The following is a 14,277-nucleotide window of genomic DNA, read 5'->3' on the forward strand; positions in this document are numbered from 1 at the left end:
AGAGCCCATACAATAAAAATGTGCAAAAAATTTGAACACATACTTCACAGAACACACTGCACTTTTTAGCTATTATAAACATTCATGTACGAGCTTCCGTGTAGGTATTTTCAATTCTCTTGGGTACATATGTAGGATTAGAATTGCTGGGTCATACAGTAAGTATTTAACTTTTTGAGAAACTGCAAAATGTGTTCCCCAACAGCTGCACCATTTTAAATCCCCACTAGTAATGTAGGAAAGATTCCAATTTTTCTGCATCCTTGCCAACGAATTATGTCTTTTTTATTCTAGCCATGGCAGGGGGTGTGAGGCGACATCTCACAGTGGTTTGCATTTGGATTTCCCTGGTGACTAATAATGTTGATCATCTTTTCACGTCCTGACTGGCATCGTATCTTCTCTGGAGAAACGGCTATTGGGATGCTTTGCCCATTTCTTAATTGGGTTGTCTTTCCACTGTTCAGTTATGAGTCATTTGTATACTTTGGATACTTAATCCTTATCAGATATATAACTTGCCAATATTTTCTATTCTGTAGGTTGTCTTCTCACTTTCCTGAGAGTGTCCTTTCGAGTACAAAAGGTTTACTTTTTTGATGAAGCACAGTCTAAGAAACCATTGCCAATCCAAGGTTTACGCTTATGTAAATTTCGGACTTTCATAGTGCAGCTCTTACAATGTAGGCCCATGATCCATTTTGAGTTAATTTTTTCATATTGTGCGATGTAAGGTTCCAACTTCATTCTTTTGCCATGTGGATATCCAGTTGTCTCAGCAACATCTGCTGAACACACTTTTCTTTCTCCACTGAATTGTCTTGGCACCTAAAGTTGACTGCTTTAAAAAAGTAAGAACAACAAAAGCACTGGGATGCTCGGGGGAGCAAAAGTTAAGGAGATCTCCAGGGGAAGTCCCCCATACTTGTAGCCCAGAGGTGAGGAAACCACTGCCAAGGTCACAGATCTCCTGCATCTGGTTAAAAGCAGGGGAATGAAAATCTCATCTGCCCCTGAAAACCTCTCATCTGCAAAAGCCTGCACACCACCGCTGGCAGACAATAAGTATCTTTTGCTTTCATTCAGGTTTCCAATTAGCAAATGTTAGTTCTTTTGGAGTTCAGCTTCAGTTACCTGGAATATTTATTTTACAGGATATGTTCGATCCCTGGGAATGACAGAAAATTAGGAGGTTTGCAATAGACTAAGAGCTTCCTAAACTTCCCCAAGAGAAACAATACAGGTTTATATGGGAGGTATATGAATTTGCATTTCCTACCAATTTTACGTATCATAAGGCTTCCTGAGATTTGAAACATACATATTACTTAACAGTAATGCTGCATGGCTGCTTGTTACAGTTGTTGCGTTGGTCGAAAGTTATCTGAAACTTATGAAATCTAGTCACATTTCATATAAATATTCTAGAGTTACTCTAGAAACCTGGACTATTCTGACAGTGTCCTCCAAATCATACAGACACTAAGAACCCATAATCTGAACTTTATACAGTAGATAATGAGATTAGAATTAGAATAATTTGGGAAAAGAGTCATGTCTGATAAAAGACAGTAGTACTTTTCTCTGTTCACATTGAACTGCAGATTTTTTACTTTTAACTGCTTTTAATGCTTGCAAAGAACAAAATACTCCAATAATAAATGGTGATAAAGATAGTAAAATATGGCAGTCATAAAAAAGTTCTAAAATTTAAGAACAAGTACAACCCTGACTTTAGATGATCAGTAATCTGTTTATGTCAACAAAACCTTCTATGGCTTTTCTAAAAAGTTGGGTAAAAATTCTACTTTCCTAGATTAGCAATCTTTTACTATAGCTCAACACTGCAGGGCTTCCTTGTAATATTTATTACTATGGTGTCCATTTCATGTTGGAAGTGAAACTCCTGCAAGTCTATCATTAGAGCTAATGTCACATTTTCTTTGTATCATACTATTAAATGGATAACATACTTCGGAAACTGAAGTGTGTAGCACATTTTCATTTCAAAAACACCCACAAACTAAAAATAGATATTTAAAATTTTTATTGTTTCATCACCAAAAGTTCTGTTTCCATAGAAGAATGGCAATGAAGTATCAGTGCACGTTCTATGGAAAATTCATACCTCAAGTAACCAGCCTAGAAATCAAAGACAGCACTATGTCAGGCCAGTGTGCAAGATCAAAACCACAATGCTGCCAATGCAATTAGTATACAGAAAGACTATGCGCTGTTAGAAAAAGAGGGTGTAGCTACGTGACTAAAACTGTTGCAGTGTCCTGCACTGACATTCTAGAACAGAAAACAGGGAAGGACCAGAAAATGCACTTCCTGCCAAAACAAAACAAAACCCCAAACCCAGTCCATCACAGGCCCTGAGCTCCCAGTGGTTTTACCAGCTAACTCACGTGGTCCTGAACCTTCTTCCTCTTTAAGTCTCAGCATGGTGATGTGCAGACACTTCACTCTGCCTCCCACCTCACGGCTACAAGCAACAACCTGGGTTCGGCTATAAAACCTGTGGCCTTGAGGCACCTTCAGTAAAAATATGAACCAGCCCAGAGTTTGTTCCCATTTTCTTGAGAAATACACTTTATAAAATAACTAAAGCCAGCTGTCATGATTACTGAGTTTTGTCTGAAGGCAAAACAATGTTTTATGTAACTATACTGAATAAACATACAAATCTATGTCCTTAACAAAATACTGCCAGGCCAATTTGAACATTTTCGTAACTAGCTCCTGAAAAAAGTATTGATAATTGTGAGCTACAAATAATCACTACAATTTGATCTGCCTGGTTATTGGGAATTTGGGGTCAGGTTTGTGTTCGAAGCTGCTGTACAGCTGGATTTGGCTGCTTTGCATTAATTCACACAATAAATGCCATTAAAGAGGAAACGGCAGCTCTATCGCGATGAAATAAAAATGAAAACAACTGAGAGGTATACAGGAAACTTGTCTTAAATAGTTTTAAATAACATAGGATGAAATCCTAGAGAGTAAGAACTACAATCACCACAGTCTAAATCTTAAATTGTTAACGCAGGAATCGCCTGCAGGACCAGCAAGTCGCTCGTCGATCACGTCAAGGCCTGTGGGGCAGAGGGCACGGCGGTGCCTGGTGCAGCAATTTCTCTCCAGGTGGGTCAAACACCTCTAACTTAAAGTGTTATTAAATGACACCAGAAAGTTATTTTACTTAACACAGACACTGTATAAAATAAGTTAAAAGCAGGGAAAGGTTTTCTGGTAAATATGATGCAAACATAAAACTTTCCCTTATCAGTAGTAGTTCCATGAATGACCATTTTACCCACGGTAGAACATGAAAGGCTGACAGAGGATCAGAAATTTCCCTTATAAATAGAAACGGGATTCAAAAAATGCAGTTTCAACATTGTTTCTTCCCACAATGCAACTCTTTAACTATCTGCAACTCTTTATCATAAATGTAAATAAAAATCGTATCTTAAAAATCTGTTTTTACACCCTTACCTTAAAGTTCAACAAAAAATTCCTCAAACAATTGAGAAGAAAAGCACTCTTTTGTAGCAATTCCATAAAATAATTTTCAATTCACAAAACACCTGCTCACTGGCAAAACCAGCAACCCTTATGGAGAGTGCGGGCATTAATACCTGGCCCTTCTGAGGTATAAATGCAGCTAGATTGGCGCTGAGTATATAATCTATAAGGTATGCCAACAGTCTAAATGTTTGCATAAAATTGGGAGTGATGTCATCCTGACTGATTGAAAACTTACTTTGTAACTTTTTGTAATAATGAAGGTTAAATAATTTTAAGAGAAAAGACATACTTTAGCCCAGTAAAGCCAGAAGAAATCTAATTTCTAACCAATGTGAACAGTTACTACATTTAAAAAATATGTAACATTGCATATTGATTTAAAACAAAAAGTGAACAAGGAAAACACATACATATTTAAATTCAGCAGGACACCACAAAAGCATACTATAGGTAAGTGTGAAATCAGTCAAACTTTCCAAAAGAGAAAATCCTTTTAATCCTTTAGCAAGTCTCTGTGGAAATAGTACGCTTACAATACAAGTGAGAGGGGAGCACCTAGAACACCCCGAGAGGCTTGCTACGCCATTCAGCGGTGCTGCCCCATCTCCTGTGTGCGTGGATGGCCAACCAGTGACGAGAAGTCCACCTGACAGCAGTTCCCCAGTCTCTTTCACCACTGCTGCCAGCTGAAGTCATCATTGCTTCCAAAGACCAAGAAAAAGCCCAGTATAGTTGCAAAGATGACTGTGTTTCCTGTCAGAACAAGTGCACAAGCTCCCCACTCAATCTACGGAAACAAGATATAAATACTCGGTTAACAGACATAGGAAAACCAAAGAAAATGAATAACAAATCAAGGCTCTAGTATGCCAATCATAATCTAAAACAATAAGATTTATAATAGTAACTCTCACATTATTGAGGGAAGTGAATCTAAAGTTTTATTTAAAGTATCACAGGTGAAAACACAGTCATGTACATTCTTTTAAAGGGGTAAGAGTGATCACTCTCTCCATAAGAATGGTGGCCAGTCCCCCTTCTCTGCTTCCCCGGAGATGGAAGAGTGAATCTGGTTGGGGAGTTTGAGAGGAAGAACTGAGCGTAAATAACCCGCCTTCTCTCTTGTACTTTCCCACCTGTGAAGAACCCTAGATCTCCCTGGATCTTCATGTTTGGAGCTGCCCAGGGCAGGCCTACGGTTGTTCAGCACCAGGCTGATGAGCTGTCACGCCCAATTCTGACAGCAAAGTATCAGTGAGCCAACGGTGCTGCAGACCCGAGCCATGCTCTCCAATATCATTTTTACCAGTTAAAAATAACAAAAGTTTTTTTTAAATCTCTATCCTCCAGGCTCCCATGTCTTTTATCTCTTTTTTTATGTCATTTTAACAAAAACGTTTTCCTGAGAAAAAACTTTACATTAGTGAAGAATGTATTGACTTACCAGGTGCGCTCTGGCAAATACAATAGGGAGTCCAAAAGCTGAGACAACGATGCCTGTTGTAAGAAATATGGCAAGTTCCTTACAAGCATTACTCATAGCATCTGTATCATCCACCAGTCTTCTCGCTATGCAGTATGGGATAGGTGAAAGGATGTAAAAAAACAGAACAAAGAGGGGCCAGTATTGGCTGGAAAAAGAAAAACAAGTTAATGTAGTTTTTGCTATGCCACTTCCCTACACATAAAACATGCTAAAAAAAAAATAATAAGGACCAAAGGAGTATTTCAATGTACAGAACATGATCTAGCTTAAAAATAAGCTATAACCTGAACATTACAACAAGGAACATTGAGAATCATAGCATTCCTATTGTCAATTATGATACAACTAGTGAAAGATTTCTTATATTAAAAGAAAATGCTTTAAAAATTACAAGAGTTGGACCCAAGGCCCTAAACTGAAAATATTTTTTTAGGTTATAAATAAAGAGACATATGGAAAATGGGGATATCATAGTGAGTTTTAAAATTCATAATTCATGCCCTTAACTTCAACGGTATCCTGCCTTAGCACAGAGCTGGAACCCCTCCGAGCTCTACATGGGTCACTAGGGACCCCCCAAAGCACCGAAATCCAGAGAGGGAAAATGAACTGAAAGCAATACTGCAAAGTTTCAGCCAGAATACAGAATCTGTCACAACAGAAATAGATGGCTTTTAGTTTATAGTCTTGCTATTGGAAGCCCATTTCCTCGTTATGGTAATATAACTCTAGTTAAGGTAAGAAGGCACCACTGGGGGGCACTGTGAAGAGTACAGGGGGCTGCTCTGTGCTGTTTTTGCAAATTCTGTATAGAGTTCGTAATTATCTCACAATAAGAAGTTAAAAAAGAAGAGACAGACTTTAAAATTACCATAAATAAAATGCACATTAGAGTGGAGATCTGCATATACTCACAAGCTTTTGACAAAGATTTATCTATGTTTTTACTAAAAATCTTTTCTTAAATATTTCGAGAATAGAAAAATTACAAGTGAACATACGTTTAAGAAAAAAAATTTAAACAGCAGAAAAGCACAAAAAATGAAAACTCGAAGTTGCCCACATATCCCGTTTTTTCTTTCTAACTCTCCTTTTGAGCTTTTGGTGGATCCTTCCGTACTCGCATACAGAAAAACTTTAAACCCAGACGGCATTTTTCAGACCATAAGACGCGCTCCTGCCCCCCTCCCAATTTGGGAGGAAAAGGGGGTACATCTTATACCCCAAGTATTTGTAGCTTACCTGGCTCGCTGTGGGGGGTTGGAGGTGCAGCAGTCTATGTTATTAAATATTTTGCCACATTTTTTTTGCTTCAAAATTTTTCCCCACATTTTCCCCCTCTAAATCCTGGGTGCGTCTTACAGTCCAAAAAATTCAGTAAATGAATCACTGTACTTTTTCATTCAACGATACAGCCTGAACTTTATATACCAGCGATTATAGCTCTTTCTCATCCTTTTCAAGACCACCTCATGTTTCCATGGATGGATGTACCATAATTTTACCATTTTCTTTCTGCTAGACCTTTAGGATGCTTCCAGCCTTTTCTGTTCCTGTAAAACGAGGCTGCCACAAATACCCATACTGTCCCCCAACTACACATCTCTGCAAACACCTGCAAGTAAATTTGTGTGAGAAATTCTAAGAAGTGGAAAGGTGAGTTTATAGGAAAAAAATATACATTTTGAGAGCTGCAGGCAAACTGGTCTCCAAAAAGACTGCTCTTCTTTGTTTATCCTTCTACTCACAGCACAGGACACTGACTGTTTGCCTACATCTTTTTTATTTTTGCCAATAAATTTAATTTTGAGTGAGGCTGAGCATATTTTCATGGACTTATAAGCAATCTGCAGTTCTTTTACGTACTTGTTGAAAATATACTTTCATTTTCCTTGTTTTATTTTTCTATTGCGCTGTCCACATTTTCCTTACTAATTTATCCTACTAACTTTTAAAATTCCTTGCTACCCTAGGGAAAGTAACTGCTTATACAATGTATTTTCTTAGTTAACTTCTCTTGACTCTGCCTATGGTATTTTTTGCTGAAAGGATTTTTTGACTTTCTTGCGTTTAATTCTGTCAGCAGGTGCCAGTGGGTCTGGGCCACCGTGTGGTAACAGGCTCAGCAGTCCTTTAGGAGCAGCAGTCCAAAGTCTCTTTCGCATCTTGGTGCCCTAAAATATTCACAAATTTTAAGTAAAGACTTTTTAAAAAAGTGCTGACCTTGGTAAATGAACATTTCTCAGGATTGCTTTTACAGTCACAAACATTTTTTAAGCTTTACAAGTAGGAAAATTTTATCTTATTTATGCAAAATGACAAAAATTTTACATACTTGTATATTGGAAGGGCACATCCAAGCATCAAAAACATCAGCCCAATTGCTCCTCCAAAGGACAAACTAATCAAAGCTGCAAAACAAAAAGTCAAGTAGAAATACTAATTAAAGTATTATTACTATTAGCAGTCTGAACATTACTTATAATCCCAGAAGCAAAGAGCAAAACTGCACAAAAATACAAATGTATTAAAAGTAAGTTATCTTTCAAAGCCTGAGTTTCCTAGTCTCAGAATAGGGCTTCTGTAGCATCTTCAAGGCAAAATGAAGCAATAATGATTTTCAAAGCCCTGACCTATGGCTAGCACACCACCAAATTCCCTTTACTGGCTCCACTTCTAATGAGTGCCTCAATCTGCAAGAGCAACGCTCCCCCAGACATTAGCATTACAGTTACTCCACAGAATATTACAATTTTGAAAAGCAGTATACGGAGAAACTCTGCACTGTCGGCTTTACTGGACTTTAGAATCCCCATCCTCTGGGAAAATCTCTCCCACTCAGCTTTTGCTTCTTCTTTTTTTAGATTTTATTTACTTACTTTTAGAGAGAGGGGAAAGGAGGGAGAAATAAGGGGAGAAACCTTTATGTACAAGAGATATGCCTCTCACACGTCCCCTATTGGGGACCTGGTCTGCAACCCTGGCATGTGCCCTGACTGGGAATTGAACCCCCAACATTTTGGTTCATAGGTAGGCAGGCGCCCAATCCACTGAGCCACAACAGCCAGGGTAGCTTTGGCTTCTTATACATATGTATACTCCCAATATGTACAAAACTGGTACGAAAAAAGTATCCAAAATGTACAGGATATTGGGTACATCCTTCTGTGGTATCACTATTTTAAGACATTATCACAAACAACAGATCCATTCTAAGTTGAAATATACTGTATATTTTGGACTATAATACACCCCCAAAAAACATTTGGGAGGAATTATAGTTGTTAATGCTGCTGTTGAGTTGTTTTACATTTCCACTGGTGAAATATTATGTTATTTATATTATTAAATATTTTACATTTTTGCTTCAAAATTTTTTTCCATTTTCCTCCTCTAAAACCTAGGTGTGCCTTATGGTCTGAAAATATGGTAGTTTCTTAGTTTATACACACATACAAAGTATTATATTTTACAAAGTATTTTCACATATATCAGTGAATAGGAACAACTTTCTTGAAGAGGCATAGTTAATCAACGGCCCAGAATTAAGCAAAGAAATGTGATCAATTTATTTCTAATTCTATATAGCCCATATTGCTGCAACTGCATGCCTAAGAGAATAACATACACAGGCCAAAATTAACTGTAAAGGGGGTAAATAAACTCTGAATTAAAATGGGCATAATCAAGGAAACCCATTGACGTGGTAGCTTGGCAGATTTAGTTTTCATTTAAAGCACTGATGTAGGTCATGTCAGCCCTGAACTCTTAGTGCTCAAAGCCATAATATTTTCAGTTATGGAAATAAAGGAGAAAGAAATATTTAAACTTTTATTTCATGGCAACTGAGGAAGTTGACAAGGGCATGCAATGCAAATGATCAGGAAAATACTGAGTATGCCATCTGCTTCGGTCAGTCCAAAACAGGTCCTCATTTCATTTTCCTTATTTGCCCTGTTTGCATCCCCGGCCACATACCAATCACAGCAGACTACTTACTAACCCTTGTCCTCTGCACTCTGGTGACACCGGCCCTCTCTCCTGTTCTAGAAATCGACAGGTTCCCTCACCCATATTGCACATGCTTTGTCACCTACCTCAGACACTTCTTTACTCATTCATTTCATTAAAAAATATTTACTGAGCACCAAATATGTAGCAGGTGCTGGGGATGTGTTAATAAATGAGATGCGGCCTTCTCACACTCGGGGAGCCTGCCCTCCTGTCCTACTCCTTATTCTTTCCTCCAACTTAATTTCTACTGTTCTTTCAGATTGCAGCTCAGTCATTTCTCCCTCAGTAATGTTTCTGCAAACCTACTAAGAGTAATTGTCCCTATCTCTCATTCATTCATTCAATCTCTACTAAGCACCTAATGTATGTCACACACTGTTCTTGATTCTGGAAATAGAGCAATGAAAAAAAAATATCAAAGCTCTTACTCTCATGAAGCTTATATCCTAGCCAGAGAATAATATGATTTTTTAAAAAGGCAGCAAATAAATGTTAAGTGCTATAAAAAAAATCATGCCTTGGCTGGTATGGTTCAGTGGACTGAGCACCGGCCTGTGAACCAAGGGGTTGCTGGTTCAAGGCACATGCTTGGGTTGCAGGCCAGGTTCCTGCTTGGGGGAGCACCAGAGGCAACCACACAGCGATGTTTCTCTCCCCCTCTTTCTCCCTCCCTTTCCCTCTGTCTAGAAATAAATAAATAAAATCTTTAAAACACCAAAAAAAAAATCAGGCAGGGTAAGAGGGAAGGAGTGCTGTTCTAGATACAGGAGGCTGGGAAGGCACCTCTGAGGAGGTGTCACCTGAGCAGGGATCTACAGGAAATGAGAAACTGGACCACGCGGGCGCCTGGGGGCGCATTCCAGGCAGAGGGACCTGCACATGCAGAGGCGCTCCTTCCACTCTACACCCACCCTCTGTTCAGCTACCACAGCTGTCACTTACATTGATTTGTATTTGTCTTTCCTTTTGTTCATTTCACAAAAGTTTTCCTGTTGTTGATGCTCACGCCCCACTCCTAACACTCAATATTAAATACCTATAGAATTAATGAAAGGAGCCAAAGGGGTGGGCGGAAGAAGGGAAGCGAGCAGAGAGGATGTGGAGGGGAAGATGCTGTGCCCTGAACTGAAAGTCAGGGTCCCATCTCCTATCAGCGTCCTACTAGCTGCCTAAATAATTACAATTGAGTGTCAGTTCTTTCTTCTATGAGTTGGACTAGATCCGAAATGCAAATATTCTCTGAACACTAAAGATATTTGTTATAAGGCATGCTGAAGAAGTAAAAAAACCCATCTCTACTTTTTTAATGTAGTTGACAAAGAGCTAGGTTCACCACTATAGATGCTATATAATATATAATAATACCTTACTTATTCAGAAGTCATTTACCCGGAATATAGCTTAGAATCCTGGAGGAAAGGAAGGTCATTAAAAGAGACAAAATGCATGTCACAGAGACTATACACTAAAGCCAACATTCTTTATACACAGACCCTTTGGCTCGTATTCAGAGGTTATTTGTTCATGTTTTGTAATACAATTAGTGTGTGAATTTCAGCATAATAAAACATTTATTTTAAAGAATCATCCATGCTCATTTATGAATACATTTCAGTAGAAAATCATGTACCCTGAACAAAATTAAGTAAAAAGTAACTTTTCTTCCCAGCAAAGATGTTACCTATAATTTATGACATAAAATTTTGTAAGTTTCATGATCTTGCTCCCCACACTGAAACAAATGAAAAAGAGATGAGATGAACTGCTTATAAGCAAGATCTGTCCTCTTGACAGACCACCTGACAGGGAGGAGACTGAAAATTTTTTAAACCAGGCAGAAAAATTCTCAAAAAGCATACCAGTGTTTGGTAATCTGGGCCAAGAGGCCAGTAGCTTTAGGAGTCAGTCTCTGAGGGTTAACTGTCCTGTGACAGAGAACAATGATTTCGTTCTTACCATCAGAAAGGAAAGAATCTAAATTCTTTGAGTATACTCTTCAAAAGGCAATGAAAGACAACTTCTTTAATAAACACAAGAAATTAAAGTGAGCTAAGATTCAGGTGTCAAAAATAATTTTATGTGACATCTCACTTCCCAGTTACATGGGACCAAAGCCTATGGGGTTAAGTCAATTGGTCAAAAGTGCTTTCCCAAGTCTTGTCAAGTTTCTCCAGTCTTATGAAATTAGCAACTAGGTTCATTTATATACAAATTTCATCATTTGTGTATAAATGCTTGTCCTAGATGACACATCAGCAAGACAAAAATTTATCCTGTAATTGAGTGATGCAACATTTGGAAACGAAACTTAGATGAGTCTGGTTTCTCTTCCCAAAGCCTCTACCCTAGGGACGGAGCAGCCCAATTTCCCCAAACTCTCAAGAGACAGGGTGCTGGTTCAGTGATTACAGAGAAATTACAGCAATAGAGGGGACCAGTTTCCTAACCTAGGCATTACCAGAAAAATCCATTATGTAGCAAAGGGTCTCGATAATAAGTAATGAACTCCAATTGTAGCAACACTCCTTAATATAAACAGGCCAACAAGAAGAAAATATCCTGATAAACAATCCTAGTCATAATAGCTATTACTGAAACCAAAATTGTTAAGTACAATTCCATCTGAGACACTTCCGCCCAGTAAATATTTATCCTGGTTTACAGGAAGAAATTACAGTTATTTTAAGAAAGAGACTCCTGCATTAATGAAGAAATGGGAACCTGGCAACATCCTAAAAACCACAGCCGTCTACCATAATGCCTTTCACACAAGAACTTTAAAAGGTCTATTATGGTTCAAAAGGAGATTATTAAGTGCTTCAGCTGCACAGACGACCACGTTTTACAGGGGAAACAAAATGTCTTCAGAAATTAAAAATAAACACGAAACAGTAAAAGAAAAATGTGGCTCTGGGAAAGATGCTCAAAGGTTCTCCATAGAGGATATAAAATACACACAAAAAAACACTGCTATCAAAGTTTTTCACTTCCTACTTTGCTGCCCCTTTTACAAAACCGCAGGTCAGGAAATCAGTGAAGTTTGTGGTCAAACTGAAAACGCTACTCATTGGCATCGGTTTCTAATCACAACAACAGAACTACCAGTTGAAAAGAACGCAATATTCCTATATTCCTATTTCTAAAGAAAATAATACACTCAAACGACGAATTGTTCCTTAAGTTTTAACATTATTTGATCTTTAAAAAAACTCAACTAAATAAAAACTTTCAAACGTGAAAAAGCCTCAACGTGCAAGGTGGGAAAGGGCAGAAAACAGGAACACTTTGGAGTCGCTTAGAGGGTTTTAGTCTACAGCACAAAACGCATCAAATCAAAATGCATGGTTTAGGAGCGCGGAAAGCCGCGAGCGCCGGTCCTGAAACCGATAGTGGTCGCCGAGGTTTCGGGACGAACCGACCTTAACCCTTCCAGGGCTAATCCTTCCTGAGCGACTCGATTCGGCTCAGCACCCTGAGATCGCATTTGTGCCTTTAAGTGGGAAATGACACTGATTTTCCGTAACTGGCATCTCTGGTCATCTCAACCCCCTCAAACTCCACACTCTGCTCCCCTCTTTCTCAAATGCAAACTCCTGCAAAAGGAGTTGCTGCGGGACTTTAAACGGACCACAGACCACTTCATTCTTTGCACGGGGGGCGATGGGTGGACAGAGGCTGCCGAGATGAGCTGAAAGTGTGGTCTGACGCAGGAGCCGCGGTCCTCTCGGTCCTTTCACGGAGAGTGCCGCGCCCCGCGCCCCGCGCCCACCGCGGCACCGGGAGCGGAGGCGGGGGTCAGGGGTCGGCCTCAGGCGCGGGACCCCGCAGCGCGTGCGTGCTCCGGCCGGGGCGGCGGCGTGCGGGGGCCGCGTGGGCCCCTCCGCCCCTGCGCCGGGCGGCCACTCGGCCCTTCCGCGCCCTGCATCCCAGGCCCACCTTTGATGCCGGCCATGGCGGTAACGTCCCTCCTGGCTCCGGGACCCGAGGCGGCGGCGGCTGCCGGGAGACTAGAGACGCGCGGCTGTGCAGCCACCAGACAACACCCGGAAGTGCGCGACGCAGCACTTCCGCCGGCGGCTCGCACGGGCGCAGGGGTGCGGGGGGCGCGGGGGACGCGCGGGACGCGCGGGCTTGGGGCTGGGAGGCCGACCCCTTCCTTCGCTTGTCAGCTACACGGCTGATCGCCGCCCACGGAGGCTGTCCTCCCCAGCCCCGCTTCCGGGGCGTGACGGCGCCATCCCCCTGACGCGTCTCGCGGTTGGCGGAAGCTCCATTCTGAAGCTCCTCCGGCATCCCGAGATGTCGCAGAGTCTTTGATGAGCGGGGATCGCCAGTAGCCTCCGACCTTCAGAAGGCGCGGTGTGATGTCTTTGGGGGAGAATTTTGCGATTCTCGAGGCGCATCCATTTCTTTCTCCTCCCAGCCTTGTAATAAAGTTGAAGTGAGGCTAGTTGGCTGGTCTGCTCGTGGCTCCTCGGTGTCCGACTCAGAACTAGGGCTCTGGTGAAACCCACCTCCGGAGAAAGCAGTGGGACCTAATAAAGGGTGGATTTAATACAAACCCAGTCCCTTGGGAGTCTGAGAATCGCCGGGTTTTTTGGGGGGTAGTAACAGGGCTAGAAATATAGGGAAAAAGCAGAGGTACAAATACACTCATTTTAACTCATCGTAGAAATTACTGAACATTGACTATGTGTTGGCACAGGGCAAGTCACTGAGGTCACCGAACTGGGTACGGTTTGTCCTATTCAGGAGCTTCTAGTTCAGTGAGACAGATACAAAAAGCGGGAAATTCAACAGTGATAATTGCTAGGGTAACGGGTGAATGGTTCTATGAAAGCCTTCAATTTAGATCAGTCAAAAGAGTTCCCGGAGGGAGGAGCAACAGAGGGAAGTACAGAAATGTCACTAGAGAAGAGGGAAAAGACATCCTGGGGAAGGAATTGTGTGTGAACCAGGTGGGGGTGATGAGTTTGGGCTGGGGACTGTGGGAGTATAGTACTTGGTCCACTGGAGGTCTGTGGGTTTGCTGGAGTTTAAGGTGGCAGTATGGTTACAAAGCAGGGTCCTATAGAATGAGGCCGCCCTCTCCCCATTCTGGGCAGTAAGAATCTTTTGAAGGGTTTTAAAAAGATACAAATGGAGGTGGGTAATGTAAAATTTGAATTTAAATCTTTTCCGTCACTGGACTAAGATAAGATGGGGTATTGTAGCATCCACCAATGCAAGCAACAAATGGTCAG

The 14,277-nt window shown here is 40.8% G+C and overlaps 1 protein-coding gene across 1 annotated transcript; it reads right to left on the bottom strand.

Moving 5' to 3' along the window:
- Positions 1-2,032: 2,032 nt before the first annotated feature.
- LEPROTL1 (leptin receptor overlapping transcript like 1) lies at positions 2,033-13,200 on the bottom strand. Its single transcript, XM_037128813.2, has 4 exons — positions 12,971-13,200; positions 7,356-7,431; positions 4,979-5,165; positions 2,033-4,321 (listed from the first exon to the last, which is right to left on the bottom strand). Exons 1-4 carry the CDS (start codon positions 12,984-12,986, stop codon positions 4,205-4,207), a joined length of 396 nt encoding a protein of 131 aa, XP_036984708.1. The 5' UTR covers positions 12,987-13,200; the 3' UTR covers positions 2,033-4,204.
- Positions 13,201-14,277: the final 1,077 nt, after the last annotated feature.

Source organism: Artibeus jamaicensis, unplaced genomic scaffold, assembly GCF_021234435.1.
Source record: "Artibeus jamaicensis isolate MK-2021 breed Jamaican fruit bat unplaced genomic scaffold, CSHL_Jam_final scaffold_833, whole genome shotgun sequence".
Lineage (NCBI taxonomy): Eukaryota > Metazoa > Chordata > Mammalia > Chiroptera > Phyllostomidae > Artibeus > Artibeus jamaicensis.

Coding starts and splice junctions, on each gene's coding strand:
- LEPROTL1 (XM_037128813.2), bottom strand. Junction 5,166..7,355: donor TGTGCCCTTCCAATATACAA/GTATGTAAAATT, acceptor TTCTTTTTCCAG/CCAATACTGGCCCCTCTTTG. Junction 4,322..4,978: donor TATTTGCCAGAGCGCACCTG/GTAAGTCAATAC, acceptor TTGTTTCCGTAG/ATTGAGTGGGGAGCTTGTGC.